At 42.6% G+C, this 23,300-nt stretch overlaps 1 protein-coding gene and 1 non-coding gene across 2 annotated transcripts in view; one reads left to right on the forward strand and one right to left on the reverse strand.

Annotated features, from left to right (window-relative positions):
* The first annotated feature begins 1,662 nt into the window (after positions 1-1,662).
* The window catches only part of IGF2R (insulin like growth factor 2 receptor), a 69,808-nt gene continuing 48,170 nt past the window's right edge, over positions 1,663-23,300 (forward strand). The window contains exons 1-11 of the mRNA XM_053382328.1: positions 1,663-1,973; positions 8,323-8,453; positions 12,221-12,345; positions 13,183-13,281; positions 13,985-14,117; positions 16,182-16,302; positions 17,962-18,079; positions 18,842-19,004; positions 20,529-20,703; positions 21,205-21,308; positions 22,501-22,662. Of these exons, the coding sequence (XP_053238303.1) occupies positions 1,669-1,973; positions 8,323-8,453; positions 12,221-12,345; positions 13,183-13,281; positions 13,985-14,117; positions 16,182-16,302; positions 17,962-18,079; positions 18,842-19,004; positions 20,529-20,703; positions 21,205-21,308; positions 22,501-22,662 (1,636 nt within the window). The 5' untranslated portion in view covers positions 1,663-1,668. The remainder of the gene's footprint in view (positions 1,974-8,322; positions 8,454-12,220; positions 12,346-13,182; positions 13,282-13,984; positions 14,118-16,181; positions 16,303-17,961; positions 18,080-18,841; positions 19,005-20,528; positions 20,704-21,204; positions 21,309-22,500; positions 22,663-23,300) is intronic.
* On the reverse strand, positions 3,623-3,696 carry TRNAV-CAC (transfer RNA valine (anticodon CAC)). Its single transcript has one exon. It is a non-coding gene; the product is annotated as a tRNA-Val (tRNA).

Below are 23,300 nucleotides of genomic sequence, written 5' to 3' on the forward strand. Positions count from 1 at the left end.
TTTCTCCTTCCCAATGGTTCTTGGTGCAATCTGAAACCTACACGACACAGCAAAGCCTCATCTTAAATACTTTCCAGATGTGGGCACATGGCTTCACCACTAACCATTTGCACCCCCCTTTTTTTACCATTTACCCAGAAGAGTTCTATAGAACCCAAAAGCTTGCACATTGTTCTGTGGCATCTTGGGTGGCTTAATGCAGGTATCAACTTAACACTGGATTCTGGAAATTTTTTATGGGCCATCATGGCTAACTAACCTTTTTATGTCATTGATTTTTTTTTTAATAAACTGATGCCTTTGATTGGGGAGAGGGATTTTAACTATTTAAAAGACTGGAAAGGATTTGTTTTATGGCCCAAATGTTTACATTTTGTCCAATGCGTTTGCTCTTAGACAATTGAACCTGCTGATGACATAGGTCTACTTTACAAGCTCATTGCAAGAGTGTACACAATAAAGATTATAAAGCACTCCTCAAATTAAGATTGCTCTCTTTTATTTACAGACTTGGAAACAAACCCTAGTGAACTCTGCAGGGCTTATTTCTGAGTAAATATGGGTAGAACTAGGCTGCAAGCTGGTTTGCATGACATGGTAAGCCAAACTTTACAAATAATTAGCCTTCCTCCTCCTCCAGTCTTTTTTTACTTCACACCACACAGAGCTAAGGCAAGGTGTCATTCAAACTATGGCTCACGTAATCCTGAGTTATAAAAAAAGACATTGGAGGACCAGAGGATGAACACAATCCAAGTGTCTGAGAACCAGGCCTGCATGTCCAGTATAAATAAGTAATCACAGATCAAGCAAAATGTATTCAATAAGCAAAAATAAAAGGTTTATTTTGAAAACATATCTAGTAAACTCTGGGTGAAGCTTAGTCTCATGCCTTAATTGCCTTCAGAAACCCAATGAAGTTTTCCCAATGCCTCTTTTCTAAGAGTCCTGGAAGATTTCTCTGAACATGGGAAGAGGCAGGTAAATGGTCCATCTCATCCATCATCCTATTTTTATAGTGGCAAACCAGACACCTATGTAAGTCCAAAAGCAGGACCCGAGTACAGCAGCTGTCTCTCCAATTGTGAGCCCACGGAGGCTTTCCTCCATTCTAGTAGCCACCGCTCATGCTGAGTAAAACCGTTATTCTGATTTCTCCATGTAATAAAGAAGTTTCTAGGGGCTCTGTCACAGCCTCCAAAAAGAACCCCCGTGCCTTTGTTTCTTTGGGAATTAGCCACTTGTGGCTGGTTCACGCACGCATGTTCCTCACTGCCACGGCTGCCTTGCACATGTGGACGAGCCATTGCACACCTAACGCATCGCGTGCACCGCGTTCCCGGCGGGAATCCTTCCGCCCACCCGGCAGCTGAGACGCGAGTCGGAAGTGCTGAGCCCCGGAGTCAAATCAAGTGAAGCGGGAGCGCGCACGCACGCACGTGTGAACCAACTCTGCGGTTCTACGATTCCTATCGGGGGCTTCTTCTGGGCTTATCCATTCTTGAATGCAGCCACCCGCGTGAGCTTCAGCCCGTGAGCGGCAGCCTAATCAGCCTATCAGCCTCGGCCGCCCCTCACAGCCTCCCGCCCCTCACCGTCGGAAACCGGCCGCTCTTCACGCCCCGCCTCACATGACTGCCGCCACGTGACAGGCGCGGGGTGGGTCACATGAGCGGCTCTGGCGTGTGTTGGGGCGGGAGTCACATGACCCGCTTGCCTGTTCTCTCCCGTCTTCTCGACCATGTCAGCGGAGTAGCCCCGGAAGCTGCACCGAGAGCCCCGAGCCCCGCCATGAGACGCGACGCCTGGGCCCCGGCTGGGGGGCCTCGCCCGCTCCAGGTTTCCTCTCCTGGGGCTCGACCCGGGTTCCCTCTCGTCCTGCTGCTCCTCTCCATCGTCCTCCCGAGTCAGCAGGGAGGCAGCGCCGCCGCCGCCGCGGCCCAGGGCAGCTTCAGCTACCAGGAGCTGTGCCGGTGAGTGAGTGCCTGGCTCGCCTCCTCCGTCCCGGGGAGCTGCCTCTGGTGAACAGCTGGCAGGGGCCCAAGGGCGGCGCGCGGAACCGGAAAACTCGAGTTGCTGCTTTCCCTTTCCGTGCAGCACCTGGCGCGTAGGTGGAAACGCTGAGCGTTCAGACAAGCGCTGCTTTGGCTTCCTGGTTGTTGTTTTTTTTGTTTTTTTTTTGTATTTGTAACGGTTATGGGACATCTCGTATTTTAGCCTTTCGTACCTTTTAATTTCGCCCCCCTCCCGCTCGTCTGTATTCCCTCGTTGTATTAGGGAAATGTGCGTTTGCGTGTCTGGTAAAAGCCGCCTTCCGTATTAATTCGCAGAGGACGCAACCGCTCCTAATGCCATCCCGCCCATAGGTGGAACTGCTCGGGTTTGTTTCAGACATGTTATCTGTGCAGGCAGTGGGGCTGCTTTGTAACTTCTAAAGTGATTTTATGCAAGGAGGAGTGCTTTCTTCAAGGAGTTTAGCTGGGGTGCCATCTGCTGTACTATACGAGTACAGTACTGGGCTGGAGCAGTGTCCTTAATGCCTGGACGTGAGGGGCACCGGCTCCCTTCCACAGCTTTCTATCAACTGTTAAAACAGTCTTCATTCCTAGGCAGTTTCTGTCTAGATAGTAATTGAGCTTTTTCACAGCTGTGATGTATTGACTCAATTACACTTTGTCAGAACATATTTGCATAAAATTTCCCTTGGGAGAATGGCGTTGCAAAATGAACTTAATTGCCTATCTCAGACCTTCCTCTTTGTTAGGAAGTATAACTAGAGTTATTGCTTGTGTATTTAACTTGTTCAGTGGGTTGGATCCTGCACCATCAAAATAATTGCATATGATATGCTTGGAACAATGCAAATCTAGTAAGCGGAACAGGTTTTTCCTGCTGTTAACTTGAGAAATTGTTAATTTAACCTTTGCCTGCTCTCCTGCCTTGTGATAGCCATCTCAAAAGTTCAGTATGTTTCGCTTTCTGTGGAAAGGAGGCTCAGCCCCCATCATGTTTTTATGCAAACATTTATGAATGTATGAAGCTGTTTTAGACAAAGTCTGATATGATACATTTAGCTGAAGATAGTTTCTACTGATTAGCATCAATTCTCCAGGATTTCAGATGTGCTCTTCTTGACTCTGCCTAGAGATGCCAGAAACTTTTTGTATGGAAAGCATTTACAGTATCACCGAACTATTTCTCCTTCATAGGCAACTCTGTAATTGGAGTAGCCTAGCATGTATAGATGTCTTGCGTTAGTATTCTGCATCTTGTTACTTTAAGCAAACTGTGAATAGCATTTATTCAAAATTCTTAAATAATTATTTAGCACCTTTGGGTGTTCAAAATTCATTACATATGTATTACATATCTCATTTTGTATTGTTATGGAAGAGAGGAACCCCTAAGTGGTGAGATATTCCAAGCCCAATGAGGTTAATTGCTAATTGAAACTTTCCCTCCAAGGAAACAATAAACTTTGGATGGGGAGAACACTGGGAACTAATAAGGAACAGGGGAAGCTGCCTTATACTGAGCCAGACTTTTGGTCCATGTATTCATTATTGTCCTCAATGATTGGCAGACACTCCAGAGTTTCATGCGGAAAATTCTCAGTCCTACCTGAAGATAACAGGAATTGAACCTGTGACCTTCTGCATGTGAAGCAGATGCTCTACCATTGAGCTATGACCCTTCCCATCTTACGTCTCTCTCTCTTTTTTTTACATTGATACAAGGCAAGTTTAGGCATGTCTTAATTAGCTGAGGTTGCTCTACAATCTCAGAAGATCACTGCTGTAGCCCTGTGAAGGCTGCCTCAAACCAACACAACTAAACTCTTTGCTTCCTTTTGTTTCATCCATGCACTCCATCCTTAAATAGTATATTTTCGGATCCTATCCCTTCAGATGAATTGTCTATTCAGAAGAATGCTCTTTAATAAATCCCTGCCAGTGTGGAAATTTCAGCAACTCTTGACTGTTTGCAAGTAACTGATTCTTTAGAGAAGGGTTTGTCCGTATTTCCTGCCTTGCTATAAAAGATGGCCTTCAGCAGCTATAACAGTTATCCCTGTATTGCAAATGGGGATACGCAGACAGAAGAATGCTTGAGTAAGGCCACCCATTGAGTTCATGGCAGAAGTGACATTTGAATTGGGGACTGCACTGATTTCTTGGCTTTGTCTTTTGGTCACTATGTTACACTACAATCTGTTTCTTCTGTTTTGTTGATTTTTGCGTGGAAGTGGAGAGAGGCTACCATGTTGAATTGTAGATACATTTTTAAACCAAAACAAGAAATTGGTTATACTTGGAGTACATTTTGTTCAGGACTAAGTTGGAAAAGCACTCTTTATGTGTGCAAAAATGCATTCCACATTGAATAAACACAAACAGTGGCTCATTGTGTGAATGAGGTGAGCTGTATACCTGCAGGATTTTACTGAAAATGTTTTTTGTTTCATTTTACCAATGAATAAAGCAATTCATTGCTTTAGAGAATCTATGTAGTATTCCAATGCAAGTGGGTTGGTCTCTCTCTGTGTATATTTATTAAACTGTTGGGTTGTGCTGTACCAGCAATTCCAACCTTGCCATTGTATAAGGTAGAACATGGCAGGTAATTTTGGCATGTGCCTGCAGACTTGCAATTGAGCACAGAGCAGAAGTTTACAAAAAGCCTGGTTGAGTCTAGATTAAAACTGACTTGGTGACGAACTGATGTGTCTTTATCAGTATCATTTGTTTTCAGGGGGAAAAAATTTAAGTAGTGATGTCTACCAAAAACAAAACAACAACAACAAAACAAATTGTTGAAACTTGGAAAATACAGAAATATTCTAAATTCAACACCACTGGTACCAGCATTTAACTTCACCTTAGTCCATCTTCTGCGTGTCAGCTTGCAATTACAGCTTCATGATCTTTCATAACTGCCTACATAACTGACTATATTTTCTTGGTTAAAAAAAATAATCTACTGTATATGGTATTTTGTTTGGATATGTCCTGTTCTTTCTTGTTTTCCTACCAGCATTTTAAATATGCTCTCCCTTGGTAAATTTCAGTGTGGAGTCTTTGGGATTTTTCCAATAATACTCTTGTCTGAGGTAGCAATATTTAAATATTTAGAACATTGCTTCTTAAACGTAAGATGTGAACAATATACAAACTTTAGTGTAAAGCCACATTTTAAAGTTTAATCTATAAATGCTTCTGATAAATTTTAACTATCCACGATGTGTTGAAATCCAACACAGTGCAAATGGGTAGATTTATGCCACTACTAACATTGCATTTCCAGAAGAGAGATCATACCCAAAATTACAGAGGGCAATCTACCATATTTTCCCATTTAGGATGGGTTGCAGCTTTTTGAAGGGGGAATATTTAGAAAGTTAAGCCCTGACCTCATGCAGTTCAATGATGCTTTGCAATACTGTAGATTAAGGGGGGGAAATCTCTCTGTTAGATGCCTTGTTGGAGTAGATGCAGTTTGGGAGGGAGGACAGAAAAGCAATATCGGGCACCATTTGTTAGTTACAGAATTATTGTAATGACTAGCAGGAATTGAAAGATTTCAAGGAGAGGAGGAGTAAAAATGTGTTGGTGTTACAGCAGAGGCTTTGCAGTTCTATGTATCTCCTTGTCCTATAGCCTGATGGAATGGCTCCTAGAGATGACAGTGGCAGGAGAAATCTGATAGAGCTGGTCTTATGGTAGAGTGGATGGAGAGTGACTGTTGTCCATACGGGTTCACTATGTCTGTTCCAGTGCCTAGTGCACTATTTTTGGATTTAATTCACATTTCTGCCTTCCCATAACTTCTCCCCTTACCTCCGCACAGGCCCTTGTCTCCTGCACCCCATTTATTAATCTTTTGTAGCGTCACCTAAAAGTCCCACATTACATATCTATTTAAACATTTCTAGGCTGTTGCTTGGGCGAGGCCCTCACAGGGCATCTTGCCTAAAACGACAATTTATTTTGGGTATAAAATGCCATCTATATTTCAGTTGAAATTATTTAAATAGTAGTCTAACTAAAACAATAGATTATTATAATATATTAGCTGTAATAACTTAAAACAGTTTCCAAAATCAGCACCATTTGTTGCTGTTGCTGATAGCCATCTGTCTCGGGAAACAATAGAGGAGTGTCGCTTTGAGGTACAGTCAAACCTACCAGTTAAGAAAAAACAATCTGAAATAAGTGAGTTTCAAAAGCTTGTACTGATTGGGCCATTTGTATATCACTTGGGTCACAAACTGGGGGGGGGGGGCTTGTCTTGTGCCTGGGAGGGTGTTTCCACAAATGTGGGGCTGCAAATGGAAGGCTCCAGAGAAACAACTTTTTCAATATCTTTGATTTTTAGAGATAGGACCTCTGGAGTTTATCTCGGGGTGCAGGCAGGTTTGTACCAGTGAAGGGGCTTCTTCTGATAACCTGACCACAAACCATTCAGTGGGTTCAAGTTCAGCATAGCCACCTTAAATGTGCTCAGGAGTGCAGCTGGTCCAATATCGGTGTTGTGTGCCTCACTAGCATCTGGGTAAATACTTTTCTTGGAACCAAGGATGGTGACCATTGTCGCAATGTGAGACTGGGAACAAGACCTTGGCAGACTTGGTGACCCTGCTTGGCTACCCGGGCTAGCTAAGATCTGTGGGCCCATGGCAAAACAGTTAACAATTTAAGTTGCTTTTGTAATGAGCACAAGTCTCACACTTGCTGATTTAAAAGTATTCTCTTCTGATGCTGTTTTAAGTACTTTGACCATCAGTTGACTGAATTGTTTTGGGTCAGTCAAATGCCCAGCCCTACAAGCAATGCTGCTCTGAGTCAGGTTGGCTCCGTTGGTGAGAAGTGGGCCATGACTACTGTAGAATTGCTTACAGCATTAAGTAGCCTGTACTTCCCTTTGTCTGGCTTTGTGTCATGGGCATAACAAATACATTCCAGTTGACTAGAAGTCTCATGATTTGGGACTGGAAACTGAAAGCTTTTTCTCACTGTTAACACCAACCTCTTTTTAAAAGGCTTTTCTTTTGAATGTTTATTCCGTGTCAGATTACATAAATGAAACTCCTGTGGCCCAAGTTCTTGTCTGATTAATTGAGTCATTTTAAACATGACTTCAGCTGCAGGGGGCTTTCCATGGAGAAGCAGCTCCCATGACATTAGTCAGGCCAATATAGTTAAGGCTCCTGAGATGAGAGCGCCTATGAATATTATACGGGTGGCAGCACTGGGAGAAATACATATGCTTCCAAGGGTGAATATGTTTGCATGCAGGGGGAACAGGACCTGTTGTTTAATAAACACAAATGTGAAAATGGAAGTGTTAAGTGCCACTTCAGTTCTCAGTAACTACTTGCTTTTATCTTCTGTAAGACACGTTGAATCCTTTGTCTGATGTTTTCCATTAGGTGGGTATGGCGCCTGTGGCCCTCCAGATGTTGTTGCACTCCCAACACCCATCTGTCCCAGGCATCATGGCTAATGGTTAGGGAAGATGGGAGTTTAGTCCTCATCTCAAACATCTGTTTAGCTACCCCCTGGTACATAGTTACTTAGAAGTTTGTTATTGAAATATTAACTGCAGCTGGAAGAGTGTCCCTCTGAACTAATGGCCAATCTTCTTTGACATTCTGGGAAAGAGGCTGTAGCTTGGTCGTAGGTGGAGCATATATTTTGCATGCAAAAGTTCTCAGGTTTGATCCCTGGTGTCTCTCGGTAGGACTGAAATACTGAAGCTAGCTGAACCCCTATGGAAGGCAGTGTCTTATGTTCCTGAGCATTAAATGCTAATTTCAGAAAAAAATACATCCTCACCATCATATTATTATTATTACTATTACTAAATAAATTTGTATTCCACCCTTCATCTGAAGATCACAGGGTGCTTCACAACTTTTAGTTTGTTCCATGTTTTTGAGGTGACAATAGATGGTTTGCATGTGTATAGCGAAGATGAATTTTTATTTTGGTCAAACTGCTTCAGAATATAATCTGAAATGTGCCTTATCAAAAAGATGTTCATTGTTGCATCTCTCTGCATTGCTGACAGTGTGCTGGAAAGCTCATTGGGGGGAGGGGTGTGTGTTAAATATGAACAAAAAGTTTGCTAGATTTAAGATGCTGATGAGTAGCCTGGGCTGAAACATATATCTGAAGAAGTGTGCATGCACATGAAAGCTCATACCAATAACAAACTTAGTTGGTCTCTAAGGTGCTACTGGAAGGATTTTAAAAATTTTGTTGACACATGTAGTTTGGCAGAACATATTCATTGTACCTCCCTCCCACTCTTCTTTTTCAGCTATACGTGGGAAGCTGTTGATCCAGATAAAGTACACTACAAAATAAACCTCTGTGGTAGTGCCACAGGCTGTGGAGGGTCGAGTACCATTTGTGCATACGACATAAAAAGCAATGCCAGTTTCTCAGTAGGTAAGTCCAGAGGTTTGTCTGCTATATGGATGTTAAAATGTGAAACACCACCCATTAAATTCTCTTGCATGTGCCTGTGTTCAAGGTTTCTCTCCTTGTCCTGAAAGCTTCATGTACTTGCTGGTGAGCTATATCGCCTGCCCTTTGCAGCAGTTGACTTTTGGGGTGTGGTGTTCAAAGGGAGGAGAATGGCTTAAACTGATAAGGACTGCTTTAAAATGAATCTATCCTTTCTTTCCTGGCTTGTGATGCTTGTGTATGTGGGTTGGCATCCTAAAGTTCAGTCTGGTTCTGTTTTCGGCCAGCAGTTTGAGGAGGCAGAAATAACTCAATCCGTTAAAGCAAAATGGTTTGTGCACATGAAATCTTGCAGCGGCAGGCAGGGTATGTGGGCAAAGTTTTTTTGGGGGTGCTCTGGTCTCTCATCTGCCGCCTAACCTGTGTGATGCTAGGAGCCAGCTGGCTTTTCTCAACCCTTGTGATCTAGCTTTCCCTGAGAATGAGGATTTGGTTTGCTCCTGTTATTCCTTCTACATGCCATGGCTCCCTCCCCAAAATGGGTCCAGAGAGAGGGGTGTGACATGACCAGCTCAGCCTAGAAGCTTCATAAAATCCATCTCTCTGCCATGAGCCAATTAAAGCGTTACACAAGCAGCACACACTATCCCTAAACTGCTGACTAGTGATGGGATAGTGGAGGGCCACATGTTTTCTGCACTAGATAAAGATGTAAAAGTTCTAGAAAGCTTGAAGCTGTGGGTAAAAAGCTTTTTCTGTCCCTCTCTTCCTTGGAAAGTACCATAGGTTGACCTGCCTGCAGAACAGGCTTCTGCTTCTGCAACAAGACTTTGCCTTCATCACCACCTCCATACTCCCACTTCCCCCTGAAATATGCTCTTGAGATTGGGGGGCTACTTGCTTTAAAAGGAGATGAGTGGCACACCACCTCCAAGGTGGCTGTAAGGAAAACAAAATATAGAGACCCTCAGCACAGAATTCCACTCCATCCTGCAAGAAGGGGAAAGGCAACCTTTTCCCAACTTCCTTCCCCCCTATGCCACCTGAATCGCTTCTCTGGAGGGTTGGTTGAGACACCAGAACACTGTGAAAAGCTGAGGGGGTGGGGGCTGCAGGGGAAAGGGAAAAGGGTTGAAAATGGATTCTCCCTTGTGTTCCTTCAGTGGGAACCTTTTCCCAGTAACTTAATGCAGTCCTGGAGCACCAGGTTGGGATCCAACCCAGTTACTCTTTTGTTTTTACTTACCCACACCCATCCTGAAATGACATGTAATTTTTTTTTGCATTTTGCAGTCATTTAAAAAATAGCCATACACTTTAATAAAATTATCATCCTCCAAGCTCTGGACTTCAGTTTCAAATAGAACACATCCTATAGAACATTTCTAATTTTGCAATTAGGCCTTGAGAGCCTATTAATTCTGGATGATTTCAAGGACTTTTCCTTGGCAGCTGTTATAGAGGGTTAAACTTCTTACTTGTCAGTGTAAGCTGAGTTCTGGAGCCAATATCTTGTTCTCGGGGGTGGGGAAGAAGAGAACCATTGACCTTCATAGCCGCAGACTGTCTCTATCTCTTGCCCCTGACTGTGGAATAATGGAAGGAGTTGATTTCCTTTTAAGCAATATATAACTCCTAATAGTCCTGGCAGAGCCAGTCAAAAATCGAATCTATTTTCACTCTTTCTGAGTTGGCAGAAGTCCAAGCTGCAGCATTGATGTTCTGCTGAGCATCTTCACTGACTTTGGACTTGGTCGTAGTCACAAGAGAACGAAAAAGACAAAAGGAGAGGGAACTTCATTGAAGTAACTCGTACGCAAGTATTTCTGGATGGTGGCACACTAAAGACTTCTTCAAAACTCCTTGTGGGGGCCAGCGTGGTGTAGTGGTTAAGAGCGGTAGTCTCGTAATCTGGGGAACCGGGTTCACGTCTCCGCTCCTCCACATGCAGCTGCTGGGTGACCTTGGGCCAGTCACACTTCTCTGAAGTCTCTCAGCCCCACTCACCTCACAGAGTGTTTGTTGTGGGGAAGGAAGGAAAAGGAGAACGTTAGCCGCTTTGAGACTCATTAAAGGGAGTGAAAGGCGGGATATCAAATCCAAAACTCTTCTTGGCAAATACATGGGTGTGCACTAAGATGGGGAAATGAGACACTGAGGAGAAATGCCTCCCATGATTTAGCCTTTGCTAAAACCATGATATAATTAAAAAACTGGGTGCTGCCCACAGACACTGTGCTTCTAGTTTTATGGCATTAGACAGATGCATGGAGAATAAGGCTGTCAGTGGCTACTAGCCGTGAAAGCTATGCCCTGTCTCCATGGTCAGAGGCAGCATGTTTCTGCATTTCTTTTGCAGGAAACCACAGGGTCCTCCTTCCGGGTTTCTCACAGATATCTGGTTGGCAACGGTGAGAACAGGATGCTGGACTGGATGAGACATTTGCCTGACCCAGCAGGGTCTTCTATGCACTTACAGAATACATGACCACAGACTAAGAATGCATTGTAGTCAGATGACTGAAGACTTTATGCCTAGACCCACCTAGGGAAGACCTAGGCTTCAGTTTTTCATGGGGGGCTTGCTAGGCAGATACATTTTATTTAGCTGGGCCTCTGATTCATACAATGTTGTGTCTCGATTGGTTTTAATCTGTGCGTGTGTGTTTTTACAGATGATTTTAAGAGCTTATTTTTGGGTTTTCCTTTTATTGCTTTTTGTTGTGTTTGTTGCATTAGCTGGCTTGAGCACCTTTAATGGAAAGGTGCAATCTAGATAGGTGAGTGAATAGCTCCAGCTTCATGTTTTGGCTGTATGCCAAAATGGGGGGGGGGGAGAACAGAGGCCTACTTTTCTCAGAGGCAGCGAAGCTGTATTGCATCAGACTGTAGGTGGAGGCTCACCTGACTGGATGCTCTTCATTACGAAAGCTAAACTTCCTCAACGCTAGAAAGATAAAAGAGAGATAGATGTTTCCTTGATTTTTTAAAATGCTTCTTAAGTCACAAGCCAGCCTACTCATTCAAGGTCAAAACCCACATGTTTCTCCCTACAGAAAAGGACTAGCTGAGGGGGTGCCCTTCTTCTCTATATGGCTTTGCCCCAAAGCAGGGCAAGACCCTTCCGTGTACACAAGTATCCCTGCAGAATTCTTCCCAGTTTTACACCCCCTGCAGCCCCTTGTACCTCATCCCACACCGTTTGAAAAGGGTTCTCTTTCCTTGGGAGAATCTTTGCTTTGGGTACTGAGGGTTTTCATAAGGGATGGATCTAGGGGAACCCCGTTGCACAAGCGTGGAGTTCTGCTGGCTGCTCTTGGGTGGCCAAGAGATCAGAGGAATGAGAGTAGGTTAATGGGACTTTTAGCAGTAGGTGTTGTTCTATCCATTCTTAACCTAAAGAGATTTCTCATGAAGGTGTTATACTACCCCAAAACATGTTAAGCTCAATCTTTGCACATAAAAGGTAATCAAGACAAATGTGTTTTCTGTAAGTGAATATCAGGTGGGCTTTTTTTTTTTATAAAAAAACTACAATATGCCCTGTACTAAGCTTTTGAAATATAGGCATTTACCCTCTACCCTTTACAGAAGATCTATTTCAAAGTATCAGTTCTGAATTGGTTAAAATTGGATTACGGAAGGCTTGTGTGGATTGGCAAATCCAATTTGGCCCAAGCTTCTATTAGTCTTACACAATAAAAGGCAGGGGTATAAATATATTTTGACTTCGTTGTTGCTTTGTTTAGGGGATTCCTCGTTGATGAGAAGTTCTAAACTGCTCTTGGAGTTCAACACTACACAGACTTGTAGACAGCAAGGAACCGAGCACAAATTACAAAGCAACATTAATTTCTATTGTGGGAAGACTCTGGTCAGTATGACATTATTGCCAAAAACCTTTGTTGTTTTAAAAATATATGCAAGGACATATTTTCCTCAATATTAATGTGTTTTTGAAAACTAAGTTTTATTATTAAAACATTGAACATGATAACCAATACAAAAGTATAATTGATAAATCACAATAGGAAAATACAAACATGTTGAGAAATGCATTTTTTTATATTTTAAAGACTTAATGTCAATTTATATGCTTTATTTCTTTCAATATGGCATCTGTTACTTTTAATTTACAGATTCTTTCTGCTATAAAGCTACCTGTATATTGTGTTTCCTTGGCTCTTCTGGAGTGCATGGGCTTTGTTTAGAAGGGATACCCAAACCAAGTGTTTGTTTTTATCTCTCAGTAACTGTACAGTTAATCAGTTTATGCACACGGGTTGACTGTAAGATGTATTGTATTTTAGTTACACCTGTTTTCTCAGCCAACATTAACTGACTGCCAGAGCAGCTTAAAATTAAGATCTATAAAAAGTTGGGCTACTGGGGCATGTTTTTCATGTATAATCAGGAAATAAAAGTGCATTTGAGAAGGCATCTGAGAACCTGAATTCTAATTAATTGTCCTGTTATTCCAAGTACCTTAGTTTGTGGTACACTATGTGTATGTACTTTCATATTCCTGACTTCATTCCATATCTGCCAACTTGCCAACGAAAAGTCATTCAGCAATTAATTACCTGCTAGAGTGTTCTTGTTCTAGCTCTAGGTAATTGGTTTCTGTTACCCGTTTGAACGATTAAGCTTTCTGTTTTTGGTTTAATAATGAGTAACAGCACACTTTGTATTTCGTCCATTTCTTAATCAGGGTTCCCCAGAATTTGTGACTTCAACCAGTTGTGTGCACTACTTTGAATGGAAGACATATGTGGCCTGCAAGAAAGATTTGTTTAAACCAACTGAAGAGGTAATGCAAGTTGTAGGCTGGAGTGGGGAACCTTTTTGGCTCCACATGCCAGGTCCTGATCAGGATCAGTCTCATGGGCCAAAGTTGAAAGGAGGGTGGTGATGCCACCTGCCAATCAAATGGCATCACGTGATTGGTGGCTTGTCCCACCCACCTGTTAAAAACTCTTGCACAGGGTTACTGCTTGGGAACCACTTGGGACCCACATCACAAGGAAAGTTGTCAACCTCATGCTCAGTGCTGGGCAAGAGAGCATGTGGCAACAGCAAGAACGGGGAGAGGGCAGGCGAACACAGGGAGGTGGGTGTGGTTGCTCCTCAGCCCTGTTTCCCTAGTGAGCAAATCATAATGGCAGTAAACAGCAGCCATCTCTTCTGGGACCCTTCTGGGACAATGGAGCCTTGACTAGCCTAATGTCTACTTCTAAGCATTCTAGTCCCAACCTGGTTCCACTGGTGAGCTATATAACCAGTACCTTGAATTAATGCACATTTTCATTGGCAGCAAGGCACTTACCTAACCGTTTCAGCAAAATTTGATGCAATATCTACATCAGCTATACATGTTGAAGCATGATTCTTCTATAGGCAGGTCTCCAATGGGAGTGTCTGTATCGGGATTCTTTCCTGAAATGTGTGAAATGGTCTCTGAAATGGTGTGATGCTTTCTCTTCTGCATGTCATTAGTGTGATTTAATTTCTAGGTGCCTTGTTACGTATTTGATGGAGACTTGAGGAAACGTGACTTGAACCCACTGATTAAAACTTCTGGAGGATACTTGGTAGAGGACTCGGATGATGACGTGGAGCTCTACATCAACGTCTGTAGAAACATAGGTCTGAACCTTGGCATACATTGTGTGTCTAATATGCCTGCTTTTTGTTTTTCATCTGAGTCACATTTTCCCCTTAGAAACTTGAAGCGCACCTTCCTGTAAATAGTCTGATACATATTTTTTAAACAGATTGAAGCATGCTTAATTGCTTTTTGAAAATTATTTTGCTAGTCAGTACTTTGCAGTATCTGGTGACTCCTTGGGCCACTAAAATATTTTACTAGATGCATCATGATACTATTTTACACGATCTTGTATTGACTATAATGACCTCCCCCCCCCCCTTTTTTTGAGACTTGCTTTTGGGATACATTTTCCAAATGGGCCATTGCCGTGGTTATATAGATGGAATGAGATGCTTCTTCTTTTCCCCCTTAAGGTCAGAATTAAGAACAGAGATTCCCCTCAGTTTTTCTGTCCCCACCACCAGGCTTTCACATCTCTAATTGTCTAAGAGCGCATTTACTTTCCTAGCAGAATCTTGAATGCATCTGAACAGTCAAACCTCAGATGCATTCAGAAAAGAGTATTGCCTCAGACCTTTCAAATATGAACCAAGAAATGCCTGAGTAACCTCTTTCCAGCCTCCATGTGTTGGAATCAAAGAATGGTAGATTTGGAAGGGACCGTGAGGGTTATCTAGTCCAACCCCCTGCAATGCAGGAATCTTGTTGCCCCACGTGGGGCTCAAACCATGCCCTAAAATTCAGAGTCTCATGCTGTGCCGACTGAGCTCCCCCCCAAAACAATTTTACAGTGGACTTCCTCAGTATAAGAGACATAGAAAACAAATTCCCAGTGTTCAAACTTTCCTAAATTCTCTGTTGCATTGTTTGCATCATTTTTTTTACAATTAAGATTTGTTAGGCTTTCCAGAGGAACAGTGGAACACAGGCAGCTGCCTTATATGAAGTCAGACCATTGGTCCACGTAGCTCAGTATTGCTGACTTGGGCAGCAGCTCTCCAAGGTTTTGGGTTAGGTGTCTTTTCCAGCCATACCTGGAGGTGCTGGGAATTTGAATCTGGGGCCTTTTGTTATCAAAAAAGATGTTCTGCTACTGAACTACACACATTTCCAGATTTTCCCCTGTACATGATTGTTATAGGATCTGTAATTCAAATGCTGTCAGTTTTCCAAGTTACTGTCGTGACATTTCCTCTCTAACACAATGCTGAAGAAAACGAAGTAAAAAGTCATCTATGTCCCTGCTCAGCTTCTGATATTAGCAGATAATAGATCAATCATTAGTAGATGGAGGAATACAGTGGTACCTCGGGTTAAGAACCTAATTTGTTCTGGAGGTCTGAAGCACCACTTAAGCTAATGGGGCCTCCCGCTGCCACCATGCCGCCGGAGCACGATTTCTGTTCTCATCCTGAAGCAAAGTTCTTAACCCAAGGTAATATTTCTGGGTTAGCGGAGTCTGTAACCTGAAGCGTATGTAACCTGAGGTACCACTGTACACCTTATTAGAACTGGCTTTGCCCATCTTAAGTTACTGATAATAGCTTGCAAGTTTTAGGAAACAATGCCAAATAAGGATAATATGTGGAGTTGAGATTATTCCAAACTTTTAACAGATCACTGGGGTAATACTAGTTTGTAAAGCTTATCCCTCTTAAGACAGTAAGACGTAACCCAAGAGTTACCAAAAGACTGCTCATATTCTCTGAAGTATCGTTTCTAGAGAACCATTCAACCAGGAACTGTTGTTGATATGCATAGTGAATGCAGATATTTGGTACATTTACATTTTTTCACTCAGGGTATCTTGAACAGAGTACCTTTTGCCATTCTAGAATGTTTCTGCAACCATAAAGATGATAAGATAATCATTGCCTACTCCTCCAGCTTAGTGGGTATTATATGTAAAGATAATCTTTGATTTCTGTAGCTTTGATTTTTTCAGTCTGGCCCAGCAGTCTCCTCATCCCATTTATTCTTATGCACTACATGGTCAAAATTAAGTTTACATCTAAAGATTTAAATGGAAGACTTTGCCCTAACATCCTTCCGAAACCTTACTTATGGTCTTATTTCTTATATAAACATTGTATTGACAGGAAAATCCTCTGTTGAAGGCAAGGGTTGTCCAGAGGGCAGTTCAGCTTGCCTGTTGAAGGATGGTCATGCATTTGACCTGGGACATCCTAAAGAACAACTCAAGCAGCTTGATAAAAACAGGTATGACTTCAGTCTTATGGTATTTTAAACTGGGGTAAGTATGGCCAGCAGTCAGGAATTATAGTCAGCAACGTTTGGAGGGCCACAAGTTCCCTATCTCTGCTTTAAAGGGGCTATCATTTAAATATCAATCTTAGTAAATTATTTCAAAAGTAGTCTTCTGTAAAGTACAGTTTACCGCTTAGCACTCAAATTATTTTGTTGCTCTTGGGAATACTAGTTGGCTTAAGTGTTCCCTTTAATGTATTTTCTTTAATCCGTAATTAATAGCCATGATAGTAATTAATAGTCATGATATGATAGCCATGTTCAAATATATAAAAGGATGTCACATAGAGGAGGGAGAAAGGTTGTTTTCTGCTGCTCCAGAGAAGCGGACACGGAGCAATGGATCCAAACTACAAGAAAGAAGATTCCACTTAAACATTAGGAAGAACTTCCTGACAGTAAGAGCTGTTCGACAGTGGAATTTGCTGCCAAGGAGTGTGGTGGAGTCTCCTTCTTTGGAGATCTTTAAGCAAAGGCTTGACAACCATATGTCAGGAGTGCTCTGATGGTGTTTCCTGCTTGGCAGGGGGTTGGACTCGATGGCCCTTGTGGTCTCTTCCAACTCTATGATTCTATGATTCTATAATTCTAATCTAGCCAGTTTTTGTTTCTGGAGCACGGTAAAGCTAACCACTTATAAAAGCACTATCTAGAAACTTTTTAGTATTTAAATTTTATTAGTCTTCTTAGTAATTTTGTGTCCTTCTTTGACTTTCACAAAAGAGTTGCTGAAAGCATATTACAAATACAACAGCAGACATCTGTTTGTAAAAATAAATACTGTTACTCATAAAAAAATCAAAAGTTGTTAAAACAAACCTGCATATAATTTTAAAAATGCAAAAAATAAAATAGGAGATCAACCAACAAAGCAAAAATGATCCAGCCATTAAAACAAATTAAACGGTAAAAAGCACACGAAGAATGGCGCTTGCAATTCAATTCCTTTAGCAGCAGTGGAATCAACTATTTGGATGAAGGGAAATATGCTCATCTGCTGGTGGATTAAAAAGATAAAGGTAATTCTTGAGACAGGAAATTCCACACATATGCCTCAGAAAGCAATTGCGCAGCAACAGCTGAGCTGGAAAAATAGAGATTCACATAAGGAGGTGGTCCTTCATGCATCTTGGTCCCAATACATTTTGAGCTTTGTAGGTGACTAGCGGGGAGTTCCCGGCATTGCCAGAAACTTGTACAAAAATGAAAAATATTGTGATTTTTAAATGGATAGTATAAGTTGTGAGTTTGGACCCTGCAAGCCAAAAATCGAATGAAATCACACCAAAGTCACCTTTTGGCCCACCATGTTGATTCAAAATGGCTTCCGGCATCCAAACATAAACAAAGATGATTTCCCTCACCTTGGGAACCCTCATTCTGAGTTTTGTGATGATATCTCAAGATACACCCAAATCTAGGGAGAACAGATGAACAAGCCGCTTTCCAAAATACGTAGCCAGTACCTTGAATTGTAGTCTGAAATGGACTGGGAGCCACTGTAGCTGATAAACTAAAAGTATAAGGTAGCTGTATTAAATTCCACTCTTGCTGTTTCTGCGTGTCTCACACGGTCTCCTCTCTCAAACTCTCTCCCCCTTGTTTTTCCAGGCTTTCCCTGAGATACGAACGCAAAATTAGCAATGCAAATGAGAGGCCTGACTTCTGTGGTGACCATGATCCAGCAGTGACTGTTACTTTTGTGTGCCCAGAGGGGAGGAAAAAAGAGGTAACTGATACCTGGGGTGTCAAATCCTGTTGCTTGATGACAGAAACTGATGGACAAAATCCTGGCCCTAAAGTTATTTTTTAAGCAGAGGTTGGATGGCCCCCTGTCACTGACGGTGTAGCAATGGATTTCCTGCATTGGCAGGAGGTTGGGTTCATTTACTTTTGAGCCAGCTTCCAACTCAGTTATTCTATATTTTCATTTAAAACATGGATACAGTGGCCTAAATGAACTAAATGATAGGTTAGCCTGTGAACAAACAAACTAGTGAAACTCTGGCTTGTTCTAAGCAAAAGTTAGTTAAAACTAGGATATTATTTATTTGTTCATTGCATTTATCACTCAGCTTTTTCTCCAAGGAGCTCAAGGTGGCCTTCTCTCCCTCCTCATTTAATCCTCACAGCAACCCTGTGTGGTAGGTTAGGCCAAAGATCACTCACAGTCACTCAGCTTCATGGCAGACCTAAACCCTGATCTCCCAGGTCCTAGTCCAACACAAAATGGTAGAAGTCTAGAAGCATCATGGGGTGCAGTTCAGGGAAGCAGCTTCTCCTTCTCTTTCCTCCTTCCTCCACACAATAAAATTACAAGCTCTGTTGCTTGTCTTGTTGTGGATCTACTCCATACAGCACATCTTGTGTGTGCGAGTCTGTGTGTATGCAAAATACGCCTTTTGAACTTTGTAGGGGGCTATAACTTGGAGCCAACCCAAGGGAGTTTCTCTTCCCCTTTCTGGGCACACATCTTTTTCTTTTGTATTAGGTGACAAGTCCCAGACTCACTGCTCAAAGTAACTGCCAGTACGAGATTGAATGGGTTACAGAGTCTGCCTGTCACAGAGACTACCTAGAGAGTAACAACTGTGTCCTGACCAGCAAGCAGCATGGTATCTATGTGAATTTGACACCCCTCAAACAAATTCCAGGTAAGCACCCTCTTTTTTTTCTAAGGGTGAAGCAGTGGCATCAATATAAACCAAGTTAGTAGCTATGGTAGAGCAAGAAGCATTGGTGCTAGTGTGTGGTATAGTTGCACTATTTCTAAATTGGTCTGTGTTGAAAATGTTCCTTATTGTAGGGCTGTGCATAGCCTCCCCAACCTAGGGACCACGTGCTCTTCTCCCATGGTTCCCTGCTTGCTCCTCCCATAGTAGCAGCATCACCAGCTTTCTACAGCCTAGGTGTAGCTGGTAGTAGTGGGCCCAGGGAGTTGCTGTGGCAATAGATCCTTGGGAACAGGCTGTAAGGAGGCCGAGGCGGGGGAGGGGGGGGGAGAGAGAGATGGAATTCTGCAGGGCACCTTTGGAAAGTAGTGCCCACCAACCTATGGGGTGCTGTTTTGCAAGCTGCTTTCCTGACGGGAAGAGCCTTGCAAAGGAGCACCTGCATCCCAGAGGATTGAGAATGGGCTGGGGAACCAGCAGCCTTCCCACCCCCTTCTCCACCCCTGGTTACGCTGGGTGGCCTGGGACTGTTTCAGGCTGACTTCACTTGTCCCAAGCCCAGATTCCCCTGAATCAGCCCAATGTGGCTGAATCCAGGGCACAGCTGTATAAATAGTTTGCTGCATGGGAAAAGTTAAATGTGGGTTGCCAAATTTTCTGGGAACAATAACACATTTGGAAATCAAGCCAACGTTTTGGTCACCCCACAAATACCCTTTTCCACAGAAGAAGAAAATTGCTCACGCTTGCCCCCCGCCCCTGGCTGCCCGCAGCAAAACTCAGACCTAAAAAAACAACCCTCCCCCAAAATTTACAACTACCACAACAAAAACAAATAAGAATAAAAGTGGTTAAAAATAAATTTGAAGAGTCAGGGCTTGGTGGGCACCAAGAGTAGGTTTCTAAGAGTGTTGTGGTGCCCACGCACTCCATGTTGGGGACCCCAGAGCTAAACTGTTGAAGAGAAAACTAGGTTGTAAGTCCCTAATACCCAGCTTCGTAGCTCATGGTGGCTGGAGACTGTTTCTTCCCCCTCCACCCAGAGGTGATGCAGTCTTGTGTGGACTGTACCAACATGCCCGCATTAAGATTGCAAAACCTCAGAATTGGATACTGCTCACCAGATGTTGAAACCATGATTAGTGAGCTGTTGGCAGAGCCTCTGTCTAAATCTGATGGTGAGGAAGAAGAGAGCTGTAGATTGCCTTGGCATCTGTAGTTGCAATCCTTAACTTGCATAAACCAAATGTGTGGTTTGTGTCACATTGTGGTTGAAAGTTTTTTGGCGTTTTCGCATGGGTTTCTGAAGCAGCCAATGGAAAGAGCTGAACAGCAATGCAGCTGTGAGTTTGTGGGGCATGAGATGACAACACAAGCAGCTCGCTAACAGGGCTGTAAACTGATTACATAAGTTCTGTGGCTGTAAATGTGTGTTTCTGTCTGTACAGTCACCTAAATACTTTTACCAAACATGTGCTTCAATCATCACGACCCTCCTTTCTTTAGCGTATGTCACACCTTACGTTGCTAAAGACAGAGAAGAGTATTCCTATTATCTGAATGTATGTGGCAAAGCAGCTGGAGGTTACTGCAGTGATGCCAATGCTTCGGTGTGCCAGGTCAAACATGCAGCTGTTCCTCAGCAGAAAGTGGCAGGAAGGTTTACCCACCAAACTCTCAGGTGAGTGCTTAATTAGAAAACAGTCTTTGAGGGTTAGTATTTGTTAGGAACTAAAGTTCCTGCATGCACTGTTGGTTCCTGGCAATTCTAGATTCATAGAGTTGGAAGAGACCCTGAGGATCATCTAGTTCAACCCTCTGCCATACAGGAATATGCACCTGTACAGGGATTGAACCCGCAACCTTGGTGTTATCGCCACTACGCTCTAACCAACTAACTCAAAGTGTGTTGTGGAGGACAATCCTGTTGGACTCAGGTCTAGTTTCTGCTTTTAGTTTTGGAAGAGAAGACCTTAACAAGACAAAGATCTTTTAGACAGACGTAGAGCTAAAATGGATAAGATTCCAAATTAGAAATCTGTTTGCCTCTTTTGAGTTGTGATACCAATCTAATGAACCTTTTTCTGGTTTCCATTGAGTGTGGGCCACTGGTGAGCTCTTTTTCTTCCTTAAATTAGATGAGCTATATTTGAACATTCACCCTTTTGGCTTTTGAAATCAGGTATGCTGATGGAGACCTCATTCTGACATACCCAGGAGGAGATCCTTGCAGCTCTGGATTTGAGCGAATGACTGTCATAAACTTTGAATGCAATCAAACGGCAGGTAATGAACATGCTAGTTATCTATGGATCACTTTGAGCAATATTCTGTGTCCTCCAAGAATACTTGCAGCTGCCCCACCACAGCCCTCTACCACTTGAATGCTAACAGCTCCTTTTGTTCTGGAGTCTAAAAGTTATACAAGCATTTAAGAAATGTTGGTAGGGAAGAGGATTTCTAATTAATGGAGGATTGGTATATAACTGGGTATTTGTTATGAGAGCAATAGAACGTTCATGTTCAGAGGTAGCATGTTCCTCAGAGTTCAGATATTGGGAGCAAAGCAGCAGAAATTTTGCTTTTTTACTCTGCTCGTGAGGTTCTTAGGTGTACTCTTCTCAGTGGCTAACCTGTGGGAAGCTTGCAAGTAGGACCAGAGTACAATATGCTCTCTCCACGCATGATTTCCCAGCATTTGGTATTCAGAAACATAGTGCCAAGAGAGGCTCTTTGAATTATCCAACACCATTCTTGCATTCTTACCTATCAGATATTATAATGCACATCGCTTAATTCTTCAGAGAATCTTAAAATTCCGTAGATGGTTCTGTACCCAGTACTTTAATGTACACCCTTAGCTTGAGAAGTAAAACTTTTCAAGCTAGAATTACCGTATTTTTTGCTCTGTAAGACTCACTTTTTCCCTCCTAAAAAGTAAGGGGAAATGTGTGTGTGTCATATGGAGCGAATGCAGGCTGCGCAGCTATCACAGAAGCCAGAACAGCAAGAGGGATTGCTGCTTTCACTGCGCAGCGATCCCTCTTGCTGTTCGAGCTTCTGAGATTCAGAATATTTTTTTTCTTGTTTTCCTCTTCCAAAAACTAGGTGCGTCTTGTGGTCTGGTGCGTCTTATAGAGCGAAAAATATGGTACATGCTCCCACATTAACCTGCCCAGGATTAGAGTTCCACCTCTGGGTGCCCTCACTCTTTGTGGTGAGGCAGTTAGCCAACAGGTTAGCGACGCATCTCCCCACATCAACTAATCCAGCACTAAATTGGGTATCCCTGGGTTTTTAATAGTTTCTCGACTGGTTTTCAGCTGCTGCGGGTAAACTGCCAGTGCTGTTGTTTTAATCATAAGTTATAAGGCACTCTGAGAATATTTTAATGGAAGGTGGGATATAAATGCTTTAATTTGTGTAATTTATATTTTCCTTCTCCTAATTTTCCTATTTTTTAATGAACTTCTCAAAGACAATGATGGCAAAGGAAGCCCAGTGTTTACAGGAGAAACAGACTGCTCATACTTCTTCACCTGGGAGACCAAATACGCATGTGTAGCAAAAGAAGATCTTCCTTGTATGGTTACAGACAAAAGGAAACGCTATGACTTGACACGATTGATTCGTCATTCTGGTATGGCAATTTAAAAAAATATATCATTAAGATATGCGCTACATTTTAAAACTTTTGTTCATTTTGCCTTATCTCAGATGTGCAATAATGTTTTAAACCTGAAAACAGTAATTATAGGGCTGTTTTAAGTGCTATCTTAAATGGCTTATACTCCTTCCAGGTGGTGACTGTGGGTGGTGAGAACTCTCTTTTTTCTCCTCCATTCCTGAACCAGCCCACCCCAGTTTGCTTAGCAAAGTCCCCCAACTCCCCAGAACAGATTTGGGGTACATGCATTACTGGTGTGAGGGAGGGGAAGTCCCTCTGTGTGAACGGACGTCTATACCACTGGCAGGTTAATACTGTAGGATGTTAACCTGTTTGGTCACGGATCAGAGGCTGGTGACTTTCCAAATCAAAAGGAGTTCAAAGTTGGAGTTCAGAATTGTGGTATATCAACAAAAAATGGCTTTGTATGTTCTGGCTGTTGGAACGCAGTGATTGTGTTGGAATTCCTAAGCTATCGGGCAACTAGCAGAGATCCTGGAGCTAGAGCACTTATATAATATGCTCCTTGGCAGATTTGTCCTGCCATGAGGTAAACTAACCATATTTTGGGATTGTTGCAATTTTTAACTAAACTTCAAGAATCAGTGTGC

Source organism: Podarcis raffonei, chromosome 3, assembly GCF_027172205.1.
Source record: "Podarcis raffonei isolate rPodRaf1 chromosome 3, rPodRaf1.pri, whole genome shotgun sequence".
NCBI classification, from domain to species: domain Eukaryota; kingdom Metazoa; phylum Chordata; class Lepidosauria; order Squamata; family Lacertidae; genus Podarcis; species Podarcis raffonei.